Source organism: Puntigrus tetrazona, chromosome 20 (assembly GCF_018831695.1).
Source record: "Puntigrus tetrazona isolate hp1 chromosome 20, ASM1883169v1, whole genome shotgun sequence".
NCBI lineage: Eukaryota > Metazoa > Chordata > Actinopteri > Cypriniformes > Cyprinidae > Puntigrus > Puntigrus tetrazona.
The window spans coordinates 22,663,096-22,690,223 of record NC_056718.1 but is presented as its reverse complement, the minus strand read 5'-3'; the positions used below and the strand labels follow the sequence as shown (position 1 = coordinate 22,690,223).

Here is a 27,128-nt window from a genome sequence, read left to right as displayed (position 1 = left end):
ATAAGGATAGAGTTACCATCTAAATTGGGATTTAAAAAGTCTGGAGTGATTTGCAGAAATGCAGGTGTTAAGTCGGTGCAATGCTTTCTTTTTTATCTAATGAGAGATTGAAGGCATATCTTAAATGCACGAAACGGTGCATTAAAAAAGAAAATCAAGCGAGAAGTCTGAAAGTATGTTAACTGAAGATTGCGGAGCAAAATCATTTAAAATAATTATTTAGGACCACGAGAGATCCTTAAAAAGACGGTGTCCTAAATTCTCCCTCTAGGACAAACGCTCGCATCTAGGACATCCTAGAGCACAGTTAATATTTCTCTATCACAACATGCAAGCCGGCTATGAAAACGTTATCGTTCCTAATAAGATCTCGACGTAGTTTCACTTTAAACGTCTCGATCCAGTTTCGTCAATACCTGATGCAGCCAGTGTGAGAAAATCAATCGTGGGTTCACACCTTTTAAGGGGCTAATCGCAATATTCACAGACTTTCTGGTTAATCGTTTGCCAAATGCGCTCCCAAATCTCGCAGTCTGGACCGGATTCAAGTGCGTTACGCATTAAAACCTTCCCGTGTCAACAAATCTGCTTCCTCTCCGACTCCGAACGGCGCATTACAAAAGGCTCATCGCCAACAGCCTTTTCCCTCCATCCTAAATTTAATCAGCCTAATTAGAATGAGTAATTAGCACTTACTATAGTTATGCGGTGCCTCTTGACAGAGTGGGAGCCCTTCATTCTAGCATTGGCGATCTGAATGGCGTCGAAACTGACAGTCGGTCCGTTTTTGTGATGCCGGCAGCTCATTGATCGCCTGGCACAAACCGATGCTCAGAGGGGCATGAAAACATTTCCGACACTTGTCGTTAGATGTCCGACGGGTGCAGAGTATTTGAGTTCTCTCTCCCTCTCTTTTTCCTCTCTCTAACTCTCTCTGGGCAGCAAAGAAGGGAAGGCTCGTCACTCAAGGACTAACCAGTGGTGAGACCGCATAATCAGGCAGGTAAGGTCTCCGCACTTATCTGCGTGTCCCTTTTCTAACCAATGACGCACAAGAGCTCCAGCACAATAAACTTCTTTTATACGCCGCTTTTTATAGGCACTGCAACTCAAAGTGCATTTGAAACGAGTGGAGCATTCAAAATTCCGCTTTCAGTTTTTTATCACTATTATGAAAGCAATTCGTACGCTGAAATGTTATTTATAACTTTTTAAAGCAATTCTTGTATTATTGTCACGCGTGCAGTTTTTATGACCTCCTATTAAATGATCAATATCAATGGAGCATTTGTGCTTTCACGTCACCTGATGAGACAGATATCGGTGTGGACCGCAGAAAATAAGCTACGGCGAAAACGAAACCTGACCGGGTGACCAGTTGCATGAGAACTTTTCTTAAACGTCTATACAAGTTTAAACCTGGAGCGCAAGTATAATCGTCTCTAAACTTGGAAAAAATGTCCGTTTCCATTGGTGTACTGCATGCTGAGTGGAACAAAACAGTGTTTCACACCATAAGAAAAAATTGTTACACTGCACCTTTGTAGAGAAAATATTGTCTCAAACTATCACTCTAGTTAAAATACAAATGATAATGATACATTGTATCATTATATCATCTGTGGCAGAATAATGTTACGTTGTTTTAGTTCAGTGGAGACCCTGATAAGCTATATTGGAAATGGTTGCATAGCGGAAATAGTAATACTCAGTATTGAATTGAATTGCATTCGAGTGGAAACAATGCACGCTACACTGTATCTCTACAGCAAAAATAATGATGCAAAGTATCGTAGTTTAAATAAATGTGTAACATTATGACTTTTGTATGCAATTTGTAGCCAGAAAAAAAAGGGTAAATCATTGTAGTGGAAATGCTGTATCGGAAATGTTAAATATTACATATATTGAAAAACTTACTCTGTAACGGAAATACTGTATGGAGTGGATACTGTTACAACGTAGATGAAATCACGTTACTCTGTCTCTTTGTTGTGATAAATGACGACACTTGAGAAGAAACGCTGTTACACTTTACCTCTGAAGCAGTGATACTGTTACAAAACGATAGTGTAGAGCAAATATGCATCATTCTGGGACAGAAAATGTTACCTTGTATTAGTACAGGAAACCCTGTTGCTGTGCTAGAAACACTGTTACATTTTATTCTAGTGTGAATTGTGGGGAAAATACTGTTACACCGTAGCCCCTAATAATGTTGTTACACTGTATCACTGTTCTAAAATATTTTACACCCAAACAAAAACAATGTTTCACACCGTAGACATTTTTTACACTTACAAAAAACGTAACCGAGGACACATGAGATCAGCACGAGCGCCGCTACACTGCTTCATTCCTGCAGAAATTGTGTTACTCTGTATCGGAAATGTTGTTACAGGAAGTCGCATGAGGGTGACTTGACAGTTCCTTTGCGGAGCCGCGCGTGAGAGTCACGCCGTCACGCGCCCTGATGTTTATTCTTTTAAAAAAAAAGTGTCACACCGGCTACAGAGCACGCTACCCGCCTGTTAAACGACTTAAAAACACGAGACCCCTAACTTCAGAGCATGTCACAGCTGTGGGAAGCGCGCTCGCGACCCCGCGTCACCGTCAACACAGCGCGAAAACACGCGCGCCTTAAACTTTAAAAGCGTGCGAACGTGGAGCCACAAACGAACGCTGTGAGACGCGAAGAAGTCTCAACGGAACGCATACTCACGTTTTCCGTGTCTCTCTCATTGACAGTAGGCAGCGGTGTTCTAGTTGACATTTTAATGTGTCTTTATCTCCAAAGCGGTCCGATTCCGTCTGGTCGCGGCGAGCTTCAGTTCGCAGGGTGGACGGCTGCCGGGCGCCAGCCGACGGAGATCGCGGATTCGATCGACATCAACGGCGAATTCCAGCGCAAATACAAACATCCAGATCAGTGCAACAATTTATCCAGACGCATAACGGCACAACAGGTCACCGGCGACGCAAAGACGCAACTCTCCACAAAGATCCGGCAACCAACGGGTCATAACCGACACGCCGCGCTGGATTACTTTAAAAAACTTTCCCAGAAGTGCCTATTGTAAACTCGAGCGCAAACAGTTCCCAGGCCCCTCAGAAACTGCACATAGCGTTCAGAGACGAGGAAAAGGGAAGGGGGGCGTCCGCTTCAAACCGGTTCTGGATCTTGACGCGCGCTTTGCGAACGCGCGGCTTCGTCCCTCGACTCCGCGCGATCCGCTCTAAATCGCTCCAGGTTGATTAAATTCCTCCCATCCAGAAGCGTGGGGCTCGCCAGTCCAGATAGGGAGCTCGGTCCAAGATGGCTGCGTGCTGGCTGATGGTGCCAAGCCAAACCCAGCGCAGCGCAGCGCAGCGCAGCCGGAGGAAGTGAGGACAGAGGCGGCTGCACGAGCTCATTGGCCGGCGCGGCGCTGTTTGTTGTTGCTGGGGTGATTACTAAAGAGAAAAATGTACCTGTCGCACGAACCCCCGGCAAAATAACTTAGTCTGATTCCCCCGTCCCGGCGACGGTCGTGACCACGGGCACGGAGGAACGGGAAAAACTATAGTTTAGAAAAAGTCAGCGAACGTTTAATCATGTTTTTTTTTTAATGCATGCACTATAGTGCTTCGGAGAACAAGGTAAAAACTGTAAACATAAATAAAATGATAATAACTACTCTAGTACGTTCTTGATTTTTTTTTTTTTAACAAACCCAATAATATTCATTTATTCCAAAGAGTGTCTCTATCCGGTCACGTGCGCATTACTTTTAATTGTTTAGGTTCACCTTCTCTTTTTTTTTTTTTTTTTTTTGACTGGGGTTATTTTGTAGGTTGACAAAAGCTTAAATAGAGCTTAAGGCTTTTCAAGGAAGAGGAAAAAACACTCATGCTGCACGGCAGATGGTGTCCGGACAAACACAGATGCATATCATATCCACAAAGGCTGTTCTGATGGATTTTTTTTTTTGTTCCTGAAATGAAACGGGACGAGCTGCGTCTTTGGTCGTGCACATCCTCTGCTGCCACATCATTCTAATGAATATACATAATATACTATATATATATATATATATATATATACAGTATGAACTCAGATTTGAACGGTGAGCAAAAGTTTCAAATGGTCACAAAAAAGGTGCAAGCATGCAAACATAAAGTTTAAAGGCTAGAGGATCACTTCAAAAAAAAAAAAGAAACAGAAAAAAAGTATGTCCAAATTCACAATGTGAGCATTTTTTTTATGCATAAACATACTCAAATATCCAAAACAATCAAATATTTTTTTTTTAATGAAGTATACATTTATTAAAAATAAATGTTAGGACGTATCTTGGATATTTTCTTGCCTCTTTACAATGCAATTAACTGATGCACTGATGCTAATCTACTTCTGCATAATGTACTTGTCTTCAATATTTTTTATCACTCACTGCCACCTAGTGGTCATAACTGAGGCTTTATTAACGAGGTTGTGATTTATGGCAAAAGCGTAGAATGAGGTACAATAAAGTCGGCAGTAAAGGGTTAAAGAGATGGGACCAGGTGAAAAATATTTTCTTTTAATTTATAAAAAACTATTTTATAGTCCTCAAATGCCCTCAAGGATAAATGTCCTCGTACAAAATAAATAATATAGGTCTTAATATTCAAATAATACATATAAAAGAAAAAAATAGTATACCAAAATTTGGAAATAAAAAAATGTATTGTTTTTGCTTATGCATGTTCATTCATGAATTGTTTTTAAAGAAATTGAGTCCTAATGTCCTTAAACAAGGACATAGCTTATGAATGAAATATGATTTCCTTATTTTTAATGCTCTTAACAATGTAAAGATCCTTAATAGGATCAGTGTTTAAACATATATTACCTGGACTTTGCTCAGAAATTATAACAACCAGCAATTCACTGTGATATTATGCTGACATGTCGTCTAACTGCATTTTAAAACAAAATTGGAAAATGCTGTTTCTGAGATTCAGAAATCCCATTTGGTCTCTTTAAGTAAACATATTAATTTATTTTAGTTAACATTTTTTTATGTTGTTCTTGGACCATACTAAATGTTTAAGGATGTGGGCAATATTATATTTTTAAAATGACTTGAAAATGTAAAACATAACATATATATATATATATACATATATTTTTATTATGATGATTACTGCTGCACAATGGTGCTCCATAGTTGTGTCCGGTGTTTCCTGTACATGTTATAATGGGATTTTTTCATTTACATTTAGCAGACCCTTCAGCAACTGATTTAATGAAGATGCGACCTTTAAACCAAGAGTATAAATTATTATTTTACTGACACAAACCTTTTTAGGTTATTTTGGCAGCTTTTGAACGTGCACAATGTACACTTATTATATATTTTTACATTTGTTTGCCTCTGTGTCCACACACTGTATTTAGATTTAGCCAAATTCTAAATAAAACTGTTTTCAGTGATAAATTTTACTGTGACAACGTAACATGAAATAGTGATTGAAACGCGTCCCATTAAGACTACATAACATTAGATCAGAGTAAGTAGAGTAGTCTTACATTACATTAAACTTCCAAAATGTTAAGTCCCAGTCGGAATGATTTGACCAGCATTTCAGATCGTAGCTAACTTCAGAGCGCGTGTCCCGAATCTATCAAGTCACAAAATGATTTGCAAACCTGCTGCGAAGTTCCTACATGAATCAGAAAATTGGCGAACCCGCTCCGAAGCTGTGATTTAAAAGTCAACGTGAACCGGAAGCTTGCGCGCGATTTTACTTTACGTATTGTGACGCACTTGAAAACAGAGGGGGTCGCTTGTTCTGTCAAAATGAACGCTGAACGTTGGAGGGGCGTGGTTAAGGACGGTCACACCCAAGCCGTCAAACTGTCGTCATTAGAGAAGGCCCGTTGTTTTAGAGGGGAGGAGCATATTCAGATTTGGATTAAAGATTTTTTTTGTTGGATCAAATAACGGATGAATTTTAACCACAAAATAACAATGTGAGCAAACAACATAAATATTGTCCAACTTTAAATAAATTATTCGCAGACCTGCTCTGAAATCGTTAGCGATACGTATTTCAAACATACAAATACCATGCATTTACACAATATGTAAAAGGATCACCCTCCAAATCGCTTAGTCCCAATCTAAAAGATTCGTGAAGCACCATTTAATATCGGCACATCACTAATCGATCAGCGAACCTGCTTTAAAGTTACGATCTCAATTAAATGATTTGCAAAACGCGATCCAATTGATTTGCGTAGCCTATCTAGGCTATACCAAGACTTTGCATTTTTATTTGGCGTAATATTTATACGCATATTCATGAGATCTGGTATCATTATAACCTTGAAGCACGCTTTTTTTTCAATGGTATGAACGACCTATTTCACACGCGTCCGAATTGCAATAGCGGTTACATATACATAGGCTATATTTAATTGTTTGATCGAAATTATTATAATAATCGCTTGATGTCCCTACTACGCCCTTGCAATAGGATATGGAGATACGGCGGGCAGTCACTGTTTTGCCACTCACTTTTTATGACACAGTCATCGAGCAAAGTTCATTTATAAGTGACCTGCCATCAGGTGAGGGCTGAGGCTCGACTTTCCAACTTCTCCAGACTTCCCCGCACTTCTCCACAGCCCTGGAAGAGCTTTAATCAGCATGGCTACAAACGCCCAAGAAATCATTTATGAACAAATAGAAGAGACTAAAGAAAACGTATACGAGAAGCCGTTCGAGAGCATAAATGACAACCCGGAGCCGAAATACGAGAATCAAGGCGTGAGTAAGGAACTCCCCGAAGAACCGATGTACAGCACGATCAATCAACCAGACTATATGGACACGAGAGGAACATCTCAAGACGGAGAAGAACAGCCTTCACCTCCCAGTGAACCAGGAGAGCAGCTCGAGAGCGAGATCATGGTCGCCTCTCTGCAGAATGGAGACGTTTACGGATCTTCATCTGTAGAAGAAAGCGGAGACCCATGTGATGACCAGCCCTCGTTGGTCCACGAAGACCTGCTCATGGCGTACAGTCTCCCAGAAGACGGATCTCCCGAACCCGAGGAGGTAGTTGACTACAGCCTGAAGGACGTGGAGATCCGCGCCGCGGAAGAGCCAGCGGCAGTCTCCGACCAGACTCAGCCGAATATTGCGCTTTTTGTGAAGGTAAGGGCTGTGGGTTTACGACGTCTGCATAAAATAACCTGGACTTTTTATTTTGTTTAAATAAAGTAAAGGCTTTAAAGTTGGCGTTACGCGAGTCTGAAGGTCAGCTGGGTGTGGTTTGTAACAGCTTTCAGATTTCTGCCCACCTTTGGCCCTTGAAGACAATGTGAAGACTGCCTGAAAATGAATCGTTAAACCTTTGTTCACAAGCGAATTTTTTTTAACACCGAGACCATATTTTTCCTAAATTATGTTATTCCAATTTTTAAACCAAATTAAAATGTATACATTTGTGAAAATAAATAGTAACAAACAGAATAATTCCGTTTGATTTCATTTAACATTAATTTGTTTGATTTTATATTTTAAATAATATCTGAAATCAGTGGTACTTTAATTGTTAATTCTTTTTTAGATACACAAACTAGTATTAAAAATGAAAAATTATAATCATCCATCATTTTAAAATAGAATAACACATTTTGTTAAAATCTAATTTAAACAATAGCATTTGCTGTTTATACTATTATTGTTTATTATTTTTTTATTTTATTTGGCATGGCCAAAATCAAAACCTTATTTTGAGAAATCCTGCATAATCTCAGTCCATAGGAGTGGCTAGTTATTTTTTGGCATGGTGAATAAAATGAAATGTAACTGAAAGATTGTTCTGACATTCAAGAATTCAAACACACACACACACACACACACACACACAAAATCAGGTTGCAGTTTGAATGAGAGGATAGACGTAGGATAATGCAGCAGGTAGTTAATGATTCAACAGAAAAATCAATCTTAAACACAATGGCCTAAAGTGGACAAAAAAAGATTGGTATGATTCATTCAGGTAACATTTTCCCCTTGATCATTAACTTCAATGTGGTTTTCAAAAGTTCGTGTGCTTGCTCACGGTATTAGACGTCCTGAACTGATTGTATTTGTTTCGGAAGGCCTACCGTGACAATAATTAACTCGGGTGAAGTCCTGACCTGAGTAAACCAACTCATGGCGACTCTTTGGTTTTGACACTGGAAGACTTTAGTCTGTCTACATGACCTGCGATTGTGGACCCGAGGCTTTTTCAGACTCACGTTTCCATAATATTCCACGGCAAGCCTGCCACACTAACAACGGCAGCTAGAAAAAATGTTATTTTTATTGATTCGTATTTGAAAAATGGGACGCAGCGACATACACTGATACACATTTTGCTTCAGAACAATTAAAATATTACATAACTACTTTATGGCCACGTACAGTCATAAAAAAACAGGAATGAAGTAGTACTGTATTAGTAGTTGCCGCTGAGCTATTACGAAATCCACAAGACAACTCGTACACATTTTTTAAAACCAAAATCTGTAACGGTATTTCTCATGTAAATGTCGATCTTGGTTAAGAATTGTATCTTATTGGCTACAGATGTCGGTGGTTACTGATTAGATCCAATATTGATGTTTATATACAATAGTTTCAACTCTTGTTATTGAACAAATGTAAAAAAGAAAAAGAGTTTAAGCACTTCGGCTCGGCCGAAACACCTGAGCAAATGTGCGCCGCGCGGAGGTTAATTATTCACTGCAGTGATTACGCTTAACCTGTCGGGAATCGAGCCATGAAGAGAAAAAAAAAGAGTTTCAGAGAGACTCATCTGTTAGCGTGTGGTTGGGAGTACAATCTGAATTAGCTCATCTCCTCAGAGGCATTATTTAACTCATATTCCAACTCATTTTAGGTGAAAGGTCATCTTCTGTTGCACTCGGACACATCATCAGCTACTCGAATCACTTTTAATAATGAATATGCTTTTATGTCAGAAATCACGATATTTTACTTGACATGTATTGTATGGAAAGCCTGTGTATTTTTTGGGCTGCGTCAGATTAAATTCACGACAATTTATTAAATTAAAAACAAAAAACATGTATTAGTTAAAAATGTGTTCGCTATTGGGCAAAGTTTACACAATTTTAGACGTATTAAAATAAAATAATATGCAACTTGCCAACTGGTTCTATATTATAGGGAGAATTTTGTTATTTTACCAGTAGAGGAGGCTGTTCAGCCTTCTATGATAAATGCTAATGCTAGCACATAAATATATTTCCTGGAAAATGACAATTTTAATAAAGTTTCAAATTCGATTCATGTTCAGCATAAGCCATAAGATGTGAAAGCGTAATAGGATATTTAGGACAGACCTTTTTGAGAAAGGCACTATGGCCTATAATGTTGTCATTATCTTTACATTATCTTTGTTTTCAGTGTAGTGTTGTTTAGATCTTCAAATCTGCAGGAAAAGTGAGTCTCATGACCCATATTTGAGGATTTAGATAATATCATAGTTATTTGTAATATAATGGTTAATTTACATTCATAGTTTTTTTATTTTTATATGAGAGTTTTTAGCATGCATGTACTTCGTATGCACGCCTGCATACTTTGTATACTGTAACGTTTTATTTCAGCTGCAATTTTGTTCGTTTCATAACATCAAGTTAAATTAAAACGAGACTAGCTGAAACAAAAAAGTTAAAGTTTTCAGTTTTCAATTTCAATAATGTCATTTAAAACTTTTTTTTTTGCAGTATAAATAGTGATAGATTTACTCTTAGTGGAAATAGCATATTTTCATAATGACAGATGCTATATACACTAAGTGCAGACAGTGATGGACGCCATATATACACAAAGTGAAAATAGCTGTGGATTCTATGTACGCTATGTTAAAATAGAATTTTTCTGCTATTGCAAATAGTGGCAATTATCCGCACCTCAGTGTTGAAATACATTATAAAACAGTTTGCAATAATGTAGTGTAAATTATCATTTTAATTCAAATTATTAAATGGATGCCACTTTATTGGGACAATAAAAATCCTCCCTACACCTGCCCGATACTGCACTTTCAACTGTTTGGTTATTTCCTTTATTTTTATTCAAAATACATGCTTTACGGATGTGATGCGATTTGAAATTTGAAAAGGGAGAAAAAAAGTTTACCACAAGGTGAATTCAGTCCTAGGTCGATCGCACTTAACCGTCTGCACCTCTGGGGCTGATGACTGAAGATCATCTTTTGTAATGATTGATTGGTGGAGTCTGTGTAAATAGACACTTGATAAATTTATTCAGTCAAACTTACGGTACACGTAAGGTTAAAGGAACAGTCCTCCCAAAAAAATAAAAATGACCCCATATTTTTCCTAGGTGTATATGACTTCAGACTTTTCAAAAAATGTTTCGGCTTCTTGGCTGACTTCTGACTCAACGTATGCCACAACTCAATCAGTCATTTGCGTTATAATTTCAACACTAGAAACATTTTTGTTACAAAACCCCATCAATCTGCTTCAGAGGACACGTGATAACCCCCCAGAAGGCGTATATAGATTAGTTTTGCGTCGAATATGAGCTTGGAAATACATTTTTAGAACACTCTGTGTTCGTCTGAAAGAAGAAAGTCATATAAACCTAGGATGGCTTTGGGGTGAGTAAAATATGGGTTGATTTTCATTTTTGGATGAACTATTCCTTTAATATTTATTTCAGATAACCTGCTAGTTAACCTGGTTGTTAGATAAACATGCATTCCCATATTAAATACACTGCATATCCACTGCAGATACATATTTGTCCCACAAGCGCTTAGATTTGACCACAAGCTGTGTTGTAAAGCACTACACATAAACGTAAAAAGTACAAATGCTATCTGAAGCTCAGAAATGTAATAGTGGCTTGCTGTTGGGTATTGACATATCATTTCCACTCATGTCCTGGATAGTCAGCTCTATTTTGGGAAGCCAACTGAGTTATCTTCATCTGGCAGGTTCGTATCAGTCACGTCCGAAAACTTCGAACGCAAATTTTCACGCTATAAACCAAAGCCAGCTCATAAAATATTTAACAGGGAATCTTATTCTCCTGGGCTCCACAAGATGATCAAATATAACCTGCCGTTGCCTGCCAGCGTGCTGCCTGTAACTTGGACCCCATTAAAATTGCATGCGGCTCATTCCTCTACTCTGGGTTTCTGGGCCATGAAAATGCCACATAGGCGCACGCGAACAAGATGGCAGAGACTCGAAACAATCTTTTCGATATTAAATTTTACACGCGGTATATATATATATAATAAAATCAACCTTCATAGAGGGTTTCAGTGTCATCTCTCAACATCACACTTACGTTTGTAGTTTATTCCCATCTGTCACTCAAGCCCATCAGAGCTATTTGTGGCAGGGGCGGGGGGGAAAGTAAGCCCCGCCCCCCCCAGCTAAACCTATTCCCTCTCTTTTACATCACCCCGTGTTTGGGAGAGAGCTAGATTCACCTTTCATCTGGGCTTGAGCTGACATCACAACACCTGGTGCCATTGGCCGCCCGTAAAGAGCAGAACAAACTGAGCCTAAGAGAGTGTGTGGCTAAACGCTGACATTTAACCCAAAATATCTGCAAAAACACTGCTGGGAGGATGTAGGTGACAGATCAGCAGAGGTACCTGAATCAAAGAAAGTGTCTACAATGGGAGACGGTCAAGAACCTGATATTGAGTTGTTTGTTAAGGTAAGAAGATGAATATAGCAGTAGAGTGAGCTTAAGGGGTTATGGGGCTCTCATAAGTTCAGTATAATAACTGTTCACGTGCAAAACACGTTCAAGGTCATGACCAGGTTATGAATAGAGCAATGTGTGATTTACCAGTAGTTCTGGTTATAGATTGTTGGTTATGTATAAAGGTGGTTTTAAAACAATATTCCCTAAGTAATTCTCATGCTAATGTTTTTGTAAGAAATGCACTGATATAAAAAATCGGACCCATATCGATGAGTAAAAACTGATATTAATAGTTATACAAAATGGCTGAAAATCTAAGGACTTTGTTAAATGAAATGCTAAAAGTGTACAGTACTATAATGTATTGTACGAAAAATTGATAATTGGAATTATAAGTGTTTTTAAAGATTTAAGAAAATTAACATTTACAATATTAAGGACTGATAAAACTATATATATATATATATATATATATATATATAACTATATATATAACTATATATATAACAGTACTATATATATATATATATATATATATAAAATATATATAATTATATATATATTAGTATATTTATATATATTATATATAATATATATAACATATATATGATATATATATATATATATATATATATATATATATATATATATATATATAGTTTTTATATCCTTATATATATATATATGGCCTTAATATATATATGGTACTGATATATACTGTGCATGCTATCAGGTAGGTGTAAGGTGTGCAACCATTACTAAGTTAGCACTTTTTTTTCACCACACACACAGATGCAAAGTAAATACAAAATTAATATCTATCAGTACACAATTTAACAGGCTTATTTGATCTGAATATTATGGTTAATTGCCAGCAAACTTACACTGACAACGCAATACTGCATGCTACGATTATATGATTAAAGTGGATGCATTTCATGTTCCAATGGCAGCAACTTATTAAAAAAAAAGTAAGAAACAAACAAATCCTCTTCCAGGCACTAATCTTTCTATTTAACAACATTAATCCTGTACATCGGGCATGTTTACAACTCTCAGCTGCCGTCCAACAGAGCAACCGGTCCTATAGCAAACGCCCCATTGTCCTGCGCTTTCTAGATCATAGCGGCTCATTGTTCCGCATCCAGTTCTGTCTCTTGTTCTGAATTTGCCAGAACGGACAGATGAGTGGAAATGGAAGTGCCCTGACCTTTCACATACCATCTGCCTCACGTATCTGACTGTTACACAATGCTTTTTCTCCCATGATTCCTTCTGAAAGGTTTAATGAAAACAAACTGGGTTAAAGTAGAAAAGACGCAAAATAGAAGCGTTTTCATTAGTGGGCCTATTATATATCTGTCAGCACGCTCCTTCTTACAACCAGGCTTGCGGGTAATGAATGCAGTGTGCATAATTCATATCGTGCAGGGTATTATGTCACGGTGTAAGCTATATGGTTTTGTGATAGTGGCGCCGCTGTTTTGGGACACCTGATCTTCTCCACTGCTTAAATGTTCAGTAGCAGTGTGAGTGTTATTAGTGCGGTCACTCACTGTTAACCGGGGTCATTTGCGCTCTCCGTTATAAGGAACATTAGGTGTTTATCACTAAATGAGTGCAACTTGTGTCATTTGTAATAATAGTTTTTTTATTAATCTTTTAAAATTAGCATAGGCACATTTGTTTTTGCTGCTTGTCCCAGTTTAGTAATGTCCACCGTCCAGACTAAAGCATGGTGTTTTAAAAGGGAGACCTCTAGAGAGTCAATGGCAGTACTGCAGTCATCTGATTATCATTGATCAGAATATGATAAACAAACTAAAAGCTTGTGGAAAAAAAAAAAATGTGTGTGTTAAACAAAAATAATGCTCTAAGAGATATATATATATATATATATATATATATATATATATATATATATATATATATATATATATATATATATATATATATATATATATATATATATATATATATATATATATATATATATATATATATATATATATATATATATATATATATATATATATATATACATATATACATACATATATATATATATATATATATATATTTATTTATTTTTGCCTACTGTGACATAACTGAATTAAAGGGATAATTTCAAAAATGAAAATAAAAATTCTGCCATAATTTTAATCACCCTGGTGTAGTTCCAAACCTGTATACATTTCTTCCATGTAGTTGACACTAGATTTATTTTCCATGGTTATTTTTTTTTTTTTTTTGCATACTGTGGAGGTCAATGGCTACTGTCAATTGTTTGACGATTCTTTAAAATAGCTTTTGTGCTCAACACAAGAAAGAAATTCATACAGATTTGGAACAACCTAAGAGCAAGTAATGGTGACAGAACTTACATTTGTAAGGATTACGAAATCAATAGGGATTCATTTAGGCTTAAAAATGTTTTATAGGTTTTTTTTTTTCAAATTACACCTGCACATGTGTGATTTGTGCAGTCTTACAAAATAACATCACTAAACAACATGAGTTCTTGAGTGAAATAGTTCCTTTTTTTAATAGGATTAAAGCGTGGCTCTAGCAACGCTAAGGTTATGGGTTTGTTTCCAATGGAAAGCAAGTGATAAACTGATAAAACATGAATGTATATCTTAAATGCAACTGTAAGTGTAACTGTAAATGTCTATGTGAAACACAGAAAATAATAACAAATAATAATAATAATGTTTACTATTACAACGAATGCAGCTCAACTGCAATACATGTAGCCCACTTTTCAAAAAACCTCTTGTATATTCTTTGCGATTTAGGGATTCGGTTATTCATGTAATATAAAACACTTGCGGCTAAAAGAGACTTTATGAATACATAAAACAGATTTGAACACAATCCTATTTTACTTGAAAATGTAGTTGTGGTTAATGTTCAGGTTAACTCTGTTCTTAATGTCCTTCAAAGCAGCAGCAGGGGGCGCTATGACACTTCATCACTCTCTTCAACACTTCATCTTTGGCTTGCGTTTTTGGCAGTAGATAAACGAAGACTTACATACCTCCCGGAGGTGACGTACGTGTAAAGATGTGTCGTTGTGTTCGCAGGCCGGTTGTGATGGCGAGAGCATCGGAAACTGTCCGTTCTCTCAACGCCTCTTCATGATCCTCTGGCTCAAAGGCGTGGTCTTCAACGTCACCACTGTTGACCTGAAGAGGTGAGAAGTTCACCAATCTGAGACACGAATGACACGAATAATCATATTATATAAACGCCATGTCTTCATGTTAATACATAACGTTCTATAGGATATTAATACATAAAAAAAATAAAACGGCGTATGCTGTGAGTTAGTTAGTAAACATTGATATTGTTAAAATATAATAAATGTTCCGGGTCAAAAGGTCAAAGCAGGAAAATATGGCTTTTGAAAAAAAAAAGATCTATTTTAAAATGAGTCGGATGTCTACATTTTTCATGCAATGCAACGCAACGCTGGGATGTTTACGTAATCAAATTAAGAAGCTGGTCAAAAGCTATTATTATTATTTATTCAGGAAACCAGCTGATTTGCACAATTTGGCTCCGGGCACTCATCCTCCTTTCCTGACCTTCAACGGTGAGGTGAAGACAGACATTAACAAGATCGAGGAGTTTCTGGAGGAGGTTTTGGCACCACCAAAGTAAGCTCGTTTTTACGAACGCACTTGAGACGAATCGTGACTGTATAGGAACTCTAAACCTGCGGTTCTCAGCTGGTTTAGCTTCAGGAACCAGATTTCATCGATCGCGGTCAAACACGGCACCATAATTGTTTAGCATGCAAAAGTAAACAACATTTAAATCTATTATAATTGATTCAAATGAACTGAAGAGGTTATCAAAGTTATTTTAGCATAATTTTTGTTGCCTGCGGCTTACAGAACAGGCCTACGGCTCACTTTTAGATCAAATCCCACCAGTTAAGAACCGCAGCTCTAGACTTGCTTTGCAATGTATATTGTATTAAACATCACATTAAACCACTGTGAACTAGAGCTGTAAAAAATACCGACACATGTTTTTCTATGTACCTTTCCTTGTGTCCAAGGTACCCCAAACTTGCAGCCAGGCACAGGGAGTCAAACACAGCTGGGAATGACATATTTGCAAAGTTCTCAGCTTTCATAAAAAACACTAAGCCAGATGCGAACGAAGGTATGCATGTCAAACTGGATCAAACTGACTGAATGGATGAATGGATATATTGTTTTTTGGTCGGTACACTGAAACCGAGGAAAGTTAAATTCAGTTAACTCTATGTGGAACCCATTGTACTGTAAACATCCTACGTATTTCAACATTCAATGTATTAGAACTTTTTTTTTAGAGATGTTTGTGTAGAGAGGGATGTGTTGATATAGGTATCTGGCTGATGCTTTTAGTATGTCAAATATTTATTGGTTGATGGTTATTATATTCAGATTTAAGATTCATTACACTATTTTAAGGTTACAGTAAAGAGGTTAATAATGTAATAAAAGTTTTGTATTTCGAGTAAGTGCTATTTATTTTTAACTTTATATTCATCAGATTCCTGAACAAAATCAGCTGTGCTGCTTAATATTTTTGTACAGAAAGAAAAGGAAAATCAGAAAAATATATATTAGAAATTAATCAATTTTTTTCTGCACACACACACACAAAAGTATCACGCAATTCTGAAAAGAAAGTCAGAATTTTGAGATGAGAATTCACAATAACCTTTTTTATTTTTTATTCAGTGGTGGAAATGCATGGAAGCCTGTTTTCTTTTTTTTAAAAAAAGGACTTCATATCGCGTAATTCTGACTTTTTTTTCATAATTGTTACTTTATATATTGCAATTCTGACTTTATAACTTGAAATTGAGTTTTGTTTCTCACAATTCTGTCAGAAACAGGATAGGACAATATTCGGCCGAGATATATCTATTTGAAAATCTGGAATCTGACGGTGTAAAAAATTACTTAATATCCTAATGATTTTTGGCACGAAAGAAAAATCTACAATTTTGATCTATACAATATATATCTATTCCTACAAATATATCTGTGATAGCTAAGATTGATCCAGGATTTGTGGCATATATATATATATATATATATATATATATATATATATATATATATATATATATATATATATATATATATATAATATCATATCATATCTTATAAATGTTTTAAAGAATTTCTGGCAAGACTAACTTTCCATTCACCATCAAACACACTGGTCAGTAAGAAATGTATGTTTCGTTAGCTCTGCAGAAGGGTCTGACAAAGGCGCTCATGAAGCTGGACGAGTACCTGAACAGTCCTTTGCCTGATGAGGTAGACGCCGACAGCATGGAGGAGGAGAAGGCCTCCGACCGCAGGTTCCTGGATGGGAATGATCTGACTCTGGCAGACTGCAACCTTCTGCCAAAGCTCCACATAGTGAAGGTGAGCTGAAGCCCTGAGGGGGGACCTGTCACTACAGCTGGCCTGCAGTTTTGTGGATAAGCAAGGAGGCCCGTAATACCTGGACAGAGTTATCCGTTAGCATTCCCATTTATCTCAGTGGAAACTGGACAGTCATTGAAGATACAGTTTGCTGCCAGATAGTGTAGTTAATAATCAGTGTTATCTTTTAAGAAAAGCCATTTTAACTTTAAAGCAGTCTTTGTGTGGTTTTTTGTGACTTTGGAGTCCCCTAGAGTTAAATTAATGGAATCTCTGGCTGGAAATACGCTGTATTTCTGTACACTTGCATGTTTTTTTAAGTCTCTTGTTTTCACCAAAGCTGCGTTTATTCAAAACAGTAATGTATACAGTTATACAGTTTTATTACAGTTTAAAATAACAGTTTCGAATATACAGTATATTTAAAAGGTGATTTATTCCTGTGATGCAAAGCTGAATTTTGATCACATGAACTTGTCGCATAATTTTTTTTGTGTGTGGAAACTGTGATATGCATTTTTATTTGAAGAATTAAAAAAGTTCAAAGACAGCATTTATTTGAAATATAATATACGTCTTTACTGTCACTTAAAAACTGTCCCCTTTATACCTAATGATCCTATTTTGTTTTTGGGACTCTCCGACATCAGGTTGATATTCATTCAGACCAATGTGAAATGGGGAAATATGAAATAATGTTTCATGCTGACGTCAACATGAAACGGCACAGATTCGTTTTAAAAATAACATGTTTTAATGATTCACAGTCGACTTTTTCTTTTAAGAGACAATAACTTTATACGCAGTGCAACTTCCAGATTTAAAACTTTGCAGGATATTTTCGTTCACTTAGAGATGTGTTGCACTCTGCATAAGGGGCCATATTCAAAAATACATAATAGAGGCACTTTAACAGTAGTATACTTTTTTTAAAAGTTTGAAGAGCATTGATCTAGCAAACATGAGAGTTTGAGTCCCCTCCGCTTAGGCACAATCTAAAAGGCATCTTTAAATGTAAGTTACATTTGTTTTTAATTGTAATTACTACCATTAATCTGTTTTCCATCCGCTTTTTTGCAGGTCGTGGCCAAGAAATATCGGAACTACGACATCCCCAGTGATTTGACAGGCGTGTGGCGTTACCTGAACAATGCGTACGCGCAAGAAGAGTTCACCAACACCTGTGCCGCCGACAACGAGATCGAACTAGCATACATGGATGTGGCTAAAAGGCTAACTAAGTAAACCGATGAACAAATTCGACGCATATAGACTTGGGGTAGCTCATTTCTCGGGGGAAGAGATGACGTTTTCTATGTAATTCAAAGCTGTTGATCCCGAACTACAAGTCAGTAGTTTCATTCATCCAGGGTCCTGTTAATCAATAAGGGCCGGTGCTCTGATGTAATTACCGTGAAATGTGAATACAAAATATCAGCTCATATTCACCAGCTCTCGTAAACATTGTCCCAAGTGACTTCTATTGTATCTCTATTTAAAGAGATTTCACATTACTGTTTTCTGTTGTTTTACTCTGTTTATCATATCATGCACTGATTCTCGAGGCACTGGAACAGCATGCCCCACAACTTTAATTGCATCGAGACCGAATTAAAGATTTGCCACTAGAATATTTACATCACCTTCTGTCAGCCCAAAACATAATTCTTTACAAAGATTTAAATATATATAAAACTAATATCCAAATAATAAATTGACACATACCTTACTTTTTAAAATCAGAGGTAAAATTAACAATGTCTCTTAAGTGTTTAATTAATGTGAATTATACTATTATATTAGAAAAATGATGCATCTGAATATATCTTAAAGTTTAATTTCCTGTCTGCAGTGTCACGCGACCCTTCAGATATCTTACAATATGCTAAAAATTACTTACCAGTGTTAAAACAGTAATATTGTTGTGGAAATTATTTTAAAAAAGTCATTATTTGCAAGTCTTTACTGACGCTTTTGATCAATGTAATGCATCCTTGCTGAATGAATATATATATATATATATATATATATATATACATATATACATATATACAGCACTCACAAACAAACATTTGAATGATAGTATGATAGTATAGAATTTTGTCGGTACTCAAGAATCGGTGCATTGCATAACCTGTCGTATATACGTGACAGCCGTTTAAGCATTTCAAATCCGTATTTCATCTCCAATCGTTTTACAGTATCTGTCGATATTGCTTTCTGTTATGTTTTTGTTATTATTTGTGTACAATGGGTAAAAAAGATCTCTCGTGAGCAGCAGGACAAGCGAAGCGAAAAGGTTGGTCCGTCCCGGGCAGCTTTATAACCAATCATACAACATTTGTACATGTCTCATGCATTTTTTTACCCCAAAGGAGCACTCGTCTTTAAATACATGATGATTTAATGAGGTGCTAATTTAATATGTGCCTTCGTTAGAAGAAATGCAGTGTGGCAAATCCAGCGTATTATTGCTGTCATTGATCATTTGTACACGAATATCCTGCTCTTTTAAAGTTTCCGCAAACGGTTTACAGAAATATCTCGAATCTTCATTGCCTCATCATGTAATTTGCTCGTAAAGTACAACTTTTTCTCAGTCTTTCCTCTGTTATTCCTCACGACTCGTATCATTTTGTCTTCTCGTTTCATTTTGGCTTATCTCAAAGCGCTTAACATCATTCGGCGCTGGATACATCATGCTGAAATATTTATTCACAGCCCCGTTTATAGGAAATTAACGAGCTGACATGGAAAGGAGATTCGGGATACACGGCGGTCCACCGAAATGGAGAATAAGGAAATCTGATCGGGCGTCTGTCCAGGTCTCCTCCTCTCCACTTAGCACTGCTGGAATATCGTAGGGCCCATGATAGGTCCTTGTGGAGCTCCTGCTCTTGTGTGGTTTGGAAAAGCGTTTGATATGAAATGAGAGTGTGGCGCCAGAGAGGCCTGTTCCGAGTGAAGCTCTATGAATAAAATAATATTTTCACAGTTTGACTTGCATTATTTCTTTTTCCCCGTGCACACGTTTTTGCTAATTGATACCGTTTTATGGAGCCGTTTCTAAGGAAATGGATATTTATTGTAATTGAATGATGAGTGCTAATTGTGCGGTTAGGTTTCTGGATCAGTCTGAGCGTATTTGGACACTTGAGACGCTCAGAAAATGCATGCACGTCAAAGCACTGTCATTGTCTGTCTGTCTAGATACATATTTAAAGATAAATATGCACGTGTATATATTTAAAAAAGGTATATATATTTTCTTAAAGGGGTGAAAGGGCTATTATATTAGCTGACGGTATGTCACAGACATCTAAACTGGGTTTCACTGTCCATTAAACGCAAAGAAACAGACTTTGATCTGGTCGTTTCATCCATGGGCAAAGATGAGTGATGTCTGCTAACAGATTTAAACATGAGCTTTCAGGCCATGGATCAAAGCTCTCCCTTTGCTTCCACTCTCTCATTATGGCCAAAAGCCATCGAAGCCTGTCTCTATTTTTCCTTAAAAGAGCCTCAACAGTCTCCGAAGACCTGTGCCCGTCAGATTTACAATAGGGAATGGGACTATTTACCCGAAGCAGGAGCCATCCAGAAATAACAGTGCAGAAAAATAAATGGAGCCTGCTATATTTTTCCACACAAGTAAGAAAATATGCTATAGGTCTTGTGCCTCGCTGGTTCGTAATTAGTTCTTAAACATTCGCTGCCTTGGATCTCTACATCCACATTCAGCGTTTCTGATAATATACAACGCGGCATTAATGTCAAACATGTCTCACTCTGGTCCAGGGCTGTAACTCTAATCCGTTTGTACAGACTCAAGTGATTCACAAGTCCTCAAGGAGGAGACCCTACAGAGAAAGTGGCTCGCCGTCTCTAGTCGATGCTCAAGTTTGTGAATCAATTAGCTTTTTTTTTTTTTTTTTTTGGAAGGAAAAATCGATCTAAAAATTAACACGTTATCATTTAACCTGAGTATTATCCCCCGCGCCCTCCCCACCCCCCACTACGAAACACAAAAGGAAACCTTAGGAATAATGTCTTAGCAGCTCTTTTCCGCGCGATAAAAGCACGGTCTCATTCAGTGCTGCTTTGAGAAATTTTGTGGACAACATCTAACCATTTTCATCTGCATCTTCAGGACTGTGTGTTTGTAAAAAAAATTAATAACAAAGTTCTCTATGCAGATTTCACTCGTGTCCAGTTCACCATGAAATAAAAAAGTGTGATTTTCACTCACCATTCAGACTTTTGAGATAACTGACAGTCTTTTTCATCTTTACGGTTACAATTTTTATTCTTTTATCCCCCACGAACGAGTATGTTTCTGTGTAACTGTGAGGGGAAATTATGAGATAATAAGCAACTACCTTATTTCTTTGGAAACAAGCTTTCATACTAATGTTAAGACGGCGATTTTAAAATGCCGAACAAAAGAAGACAACAAAAAACAAGTATTTTACACATATAGCGGGCTAATATAATATCTCAGGTCAAATCTGCATCGTCCTCGCGCGCCACGCTTCAGCCTATCATTTGTTTTCAACTTTAAAAATGGCGCTTTTAAACGCGTTACCACAAAGTCGAATTTCACACTCGTTTCTACACGAAGGGACGCCATGAAGCGTCGTAAGCGAGCATAAACCTTCAGAAACAGTCTTTTTACACACACACACAACAGCGATATATACATACCTTTACATGCCACGGTCAACGAGAAGGTGTAGGCTGCTTCCTCACAGCCCCGCGATCCTGAGGCAAAGTTTCATTGCAATAAAATGTAATTAAACGCCCAAATATGCCATATTTAGTAAACGCACATTTCAAGGCCGCTATCTTTAATAAGCTCTACAGCTGGAATTTCTTAAAAGTGTGAGTGATTTTTTTTTCGTCAAGCATTTTGCTCCTTTTCTTGCTTTTATATCCGACACTTAGTTTATAACGTAAAAAAAAGCAAACGAATTTTGTGATTAATTCATCACAATGGTTTTTAAACGCATGCAGTTGCAGAATATATCCAGAAGATGGAGGTATCTTCAACAACTAATTTTCTGCGTTTTGACCAACGTGTCCGTGGCACAGCCAGACACATATATTAAATTGTACACAACTGTGTCCAAACAAAGGTTGGACGGTGAACCATATGAGCAAAGTATTAAATTACCACAATCAGAGACAGCTGAGACTGAATCAATGTCTGAATGAGTGTCTGTTAGTGTCTGAGTGACTTGACCATATAAACAACAGTCAGTTCTAAAGCTGGCGACAGTAAAAAATGGATATCGTCAGATTTATTGAGTATACAAAACCATATATTATTGCTGAACTTCTAAGACTCCTGCAAGTCACCCTATTTAGCCTCATTTTGGTTGTATGTTTGCAGTTCCTCTCCGGATTTCAGTAATATTTAGTTTTTAGGATCACATGAAAGTTTACTGTTGATTTGTGGTCTAGTAGAATGAACCGGTCTCCAGAAATCTGACACAAATGCATTATATCATTTTTATTAGGACAAAGTGGAAGAAACATAAATCCAGGTTTTTCTTGGAGAAACAAAATATCAGGTTTTTCCTCACAATCGTAATGAAGTTGCCATGTGACTGACATGCAGTGGGATTTGATGGAGATTGTTGATCTGACAGGCACACGCCTGTGGCTTCGGTAGAAAGCTGACGACCTAACCAGAGGGATTTCTGGCTCTGAGGAGCTCCAGTCTGGCAGACAAACTGGACATCAAAGCGGAGCAGTAGGGTTTAGTACGAGCCCTGTCGTACGGATCCGCTCCAGATCCACAAACGCAGAGAAATCGGATACGTTTGGGGTTATTCTACAAATTGGGTGTCATTTGTATTCCTTTATATACATATATGTAAAAACAATGAGTCACTGAATAGCTAATGTCAACTTCTACCGTTTTTTTAAATAAATAATAAGATTATATTACATTTTATGTATTGCATTTGTTAAATTTGGTATAGTAAAAGTAAAGGCTATTTAAAAACAACCACTGAATGATTTGAGGTACTTTTTGTTTTGCTAATAGTAAAAGCAAACAAAACCCCAACACACACACACACACACACACACGTACACAGTTTGTACAGTTTTTATACTTTCTATACACCAACCCTACACCTAACCCTACAGCAAACTTTTTGCTCTTTTACTTTCTCACAAAAACTAATTCGGTATGATTTATAAGCTTTTAAACCTCAATTTAGGTCCCATCGTGACACGAGACCCCATGAGTCTGTGTGTATTCAGATTTAAGTCCCCATGTTTGTTTAGCTATATTTGTGAGGACTTCGATAGACTTCTATTATTTTTTTTACTGACCTAAAAATATATTTTATCACCCTACACCAACCCCAACCCTAAACCTACCCATCACAGAAACCTTTTTGAATTTTTAAAATAAGCTTCATTTAGCATTTTCAATAATTTCCCTTTGTGAGGACCGACCAAAGTCAAAAATGTCAGGTTTTACTATCCTTGTGGGGACATTTGGTTCTCACAACTATAGCAAAACAAACACACACACACACACACACACACACACACACACACACACACTTTCTGTAAACTGCATGGGGACGTCAGGTATTATTATCCATTTGGTCCCAACAAAGCAGCATAAACATAAAAGTACACAAACATAAAATATTAAAAAATGTTATATTTTGAAGCCATAATTAATTAACAAACTCTAAAAAGTGCTAACCTGCCAACGTTAAAAAGCAATTTTTACTTGATTTAACCCATAAAAAATGGTTTTGTTGGCATAAATTACTGTATTTAGTTTGATTCAGTGATGCAAAATGACATTAATTTAAATAATATCAGTTACTTTTTTTTTACTGTACCTAAAAATTCATATTCATATTGTATGTCAAAGTTACATAATCTTTATCGAACTAAAAAAGTACATAGAATGACCTTATGGCTAGTCGGTACAGAGAATGCACATATATATATATTATATATATATATATATATATATATATATATATATATATATATATATATATATATATATATATATATATTTTTTTTTTTTGCATGAGACATTTATTACTCAGCTATATTTCATTTTGAATAATGTTGCCTGCTGTATTATTATTTTCCTCAAAAGCGATTGATCAAAGCCAGAGCTGTAGAAGAGATTTTCTTCATTAGCTTATAACATGGAATCATATGGTGAGCAGAAAGGGTGATTACTGCCTCAGTAAAAACAGATTGTCATTTCAGTTTTTCATTCGAGTTTGGAAATGTTGCTCTTCCTGTAGTGGCAGGATGTGGCTGCATGCGGAGACAGTTGCGCCTGAGAGGACCCTAATTCATTTAGGACATGACTTGGTGCCTGCGTACGAAACCGGGACAGCTGAGTTTCCTTCGCGGTGCTCAATCATACGATATATCTCTCCACATAAGAGCACAATCTGCTGTTCCTGAGCCCGGCTTTACCCACAGAAGCTCTAGCAAGTCCTCGGCTGTCAAGAAAATTCGTTTTATCATTCAGCCGTATAAATCATCGCAAGCTCCACAGGAAATCGAGAAAGTTTGACTTTCCAGTCATAAACCATAAAATCTGTCATTAATATAATAACATGCGTTGGGCTATTTGGAGACAGGGCTAAATGAGTACCAGACCTGGGCATCGATAAAACGGTTTGGCTTGCGACATCGGCCAGGATTGCGCCGTCGTTTTCCAAACTACAGTATCAGAAATAATAGGTATAATGTCACCGGGACTGTATGTCACTCATCGTGGGAGCTCTCTGGAAACGTGACTTGACCGGTTTGCATTACCAGTTCGTTAGTTCTCAATTAACACTCAGTCACCTCAGAAGGTTTATAGGGCCGTTTCTTTGACGAGAAACATGTCTTTGGTCCTCTGCGACTGGCTGAGGCTCAAGCTGGAGTTTCTCTCCAAATATTTCACATTTTAGTGTTTGGCTCAATCATATGGAAAAAGGCTGTTTTGCATGAATATTTGGCGTGCTGCTGAACTCTGTCCATCATGTGCAAGTTGATCTCCGCTGAGACGCTCACTTGTATTGAGCGGCCTTTGACAGGTTAGATGGAAGATAACTCCAGTCTCCTGGCACAAACCTATAGATTTAACAATGAGATCTATTGTTTAGCTGGTAGCTGTCCATGGTACTGATATCAGAGCCGTTCGGCCCACAAATACCTTGATTACCATCTGGTGGGTTTGAATGTAATGTGACCAAAACGTCTCTGAAGTTTCTTAACAAGACAGTATTGGCAAAAACATTGTTTTTTCATACAGTGGTCAATTTTTGGGCTTTTTTTTAGCATTTCATAATGCGTTGTTTCAGACGAAAAGAAAACATCCAAAATACAATTGCAAGTGTTTATTTTACCGCACTTTATCTATTTGCATCTGTATTTCAAATATATCACACATCTCCGTAAAACATGAGTTTTTTTTCTCATGCACTGAGCCAGAAACTTCATCTTTTGTATAGCATTACTTTAAAAACGCACAGTTATATTCTTATCTGTATTCTTAAGGTTTTGACAAAGGACTTTGTTTATATATAATCTATGACGAAAATGCTTTCTTTTTCTTTTTTTTCTGTATTGAGTGATGAAAAATATATCTAAAATCTCCAAAACTTGGACTCTAATATGTCAAGTGAAACCAGCCCGTGTTGAGAATGAGTAAGTCTCTAAAAGAGACAAAATTAAAACACAGCAATGATATTAAGCACTAGATGGCGTATCTGAGCTTCTGTGACTGCATCTGGACCTCCTCATGGTGTTAAATCCAATTAAAAACAATACTGAGACGACTGCTTACCAACGTATTGAATAAAATAACCTTAAGCTACTGGATGAACTGAACCGAACTGTACAACCCCAGTGTTTTTGGTAAAGCTGCTTCTGGAGCTGTTTATTTCCAGGGGCTTTGCAACATTTCAGTTATTGAACGAAATTGAATCAACTTAAATTTAAATAACGACACTATTAGTCTTCTCTAAAGTTGCTTCAGGTAGAATTTGTTTTATAATCAGTAACACTGACACTGAAATCAGTTATTTTTTATTCAGTTTTGAAACAAATGTTGAGTAATTGATCATCACATTGTGCTTTTTGGGTGGACTGTTCTTTTGGATGAATATTTTGAATCGATCTTTAATTTAGTTTCAAGCATAAACCTCACAACGCCGTGTTATATTTGTGCTTGTTTTAAAGGTGTTTTTTATTTCTTTGGTGCCCTAACACAGACCGTCTGCAGAGTGAAGTTTGTCTTGGGTTGTTTGACACAGAGGTGCTGACTGGTTTGTGGTGGACTGTCTCTCTCCTTGTCTTTCACTTGGTAAGGCGGTAATTGAAAGATTGATGTTAAAGGAAAAATCTGGGGGAGTTTTTCTTGACCAAGAACAATACTGTATCAGGTACAGCGCCCTCTCAAATACTGAGCACACCCAACGTTACTTCAGATTTCGCTCCACTGAATTTAATAATACACAGTGGGGTCCAAAAGTCTGAGAGCGCAGAGAAACCTTGGATTTAAAATCTAATTTAAACTTGGACGTATACAGAACGGGTTTTTGATACATTTAAAACAAAGAAACATTCTGAGCCATTTCTTTGTTATGCAGCCAGATTAAAGGCATGCTTCACCAAAAAAATGAAATGTGCTGACAATTTAATAAACCTCTGGTCATTCAAGATGTACACGGGTTTGTTGAAAGAACTATGGAACTAACCAATGGATCCTCTGCAGTGAATGGGTGCCGTGAGAATGAGAGTACAAAGACCAGAAGCAATCCTCATGACTCCATCAATTCATGTCTTGAGATATGAAAACCTTTGCGTTTGTGAGTTAAAAATCCAATAATTATGAAGTAGAGGACCCATATTTTTGCAGAAATGTTAAAAAGATCTTAATGACTAATGA

General features: G+C 36.9%; 2 protein-coding genes across 16 annotated transcripts in view; one reads left to right on the top strand and one right to left on the bottom strand.

Annotated features, from left to right (window-relative positions):
- mark3b (MAP/microtubule affinity-regulating kinase 3b) overlaps positions 1 to 3,652 on the bottom strand; it is a 51,556-nt gene extending 47,904 nt beyond the window's left edge. For 2 of the 15 annotated variants that reach the window (XM_043218980.1, XM_043218991.1), the window contains exon 1: positions 2,723 to 3,652. In XM_043218980.1, the coding sequence (XP_043074915.1) occupies positions 2,723 to 2,773 (51 nt within the window). In that variant the 5' untranslated portion in view covers positions 2,774 to 3,652. Of the gene's footprint in view, positions 1 to 696; positions 1,027 to 2,722 lie in introns of those variants that run through there. The other 13 variants (XM_043218990.1, XM_043218992.1, XM_043218987.1 and 10 more) reach the window with 11 other exon arrangements.
- A 2,925-nt stretch (positions 3,653 to 6,577) lies between these two features.
- clic5b (chloride intracellular channel 5b) lies at positions 6,578 to 20,182 on the top strand. The gene is made up of 6 exons (XM_043219919.1): positions 6,578 to 7,187; positions 14,834 to 14,943; positions 15,284 to 15,409; positions 15,817 to 15,923; positions 17,007 to 17,188; positions 18,269 to 20,182. Exons 1-6 carry the CDS (start codon positions 6,678 to 6,680, stop codon positions 18,431 to 18,433), a joined length of 1,200 nt encoding a protein of 399 aa, XP_043075854.1. The 5' UTR covers positions 6,578 to 6,677; the 3' UTR covers positions 18,434 to 20,182.
- Positions 20,183 to 27,128: the final 6,946 nt, after the last annotated feature.

What these genes read in the sequence shown, in the direction of transcription:
- clic5b (XM_043219919.1), top strand. Translation starts at nt 6,678, where the DNA reads ATGGCTACAAACGCCCAAGAAATCATTTATGAACAAATAGAAGAGACT. An exon ending in ACCACTGTTGACCTGAAGAG is followed by an intron (nt 14,944 to 15,283) that starts GTGAGAAGTTCA and finishes TTATTTATTCAG; the next exon opens with GAAACCAGCTGATTTGCACA. An exon ending in TAAGCCAGATGCGAACGAAG is followed by an intron (nt 15,924 to 17,006) that starts GTATGCATGTCA and finishes ATGTTTCGTTAG; the next exon opens with CTCTGCAGAAGGGTCTGACA.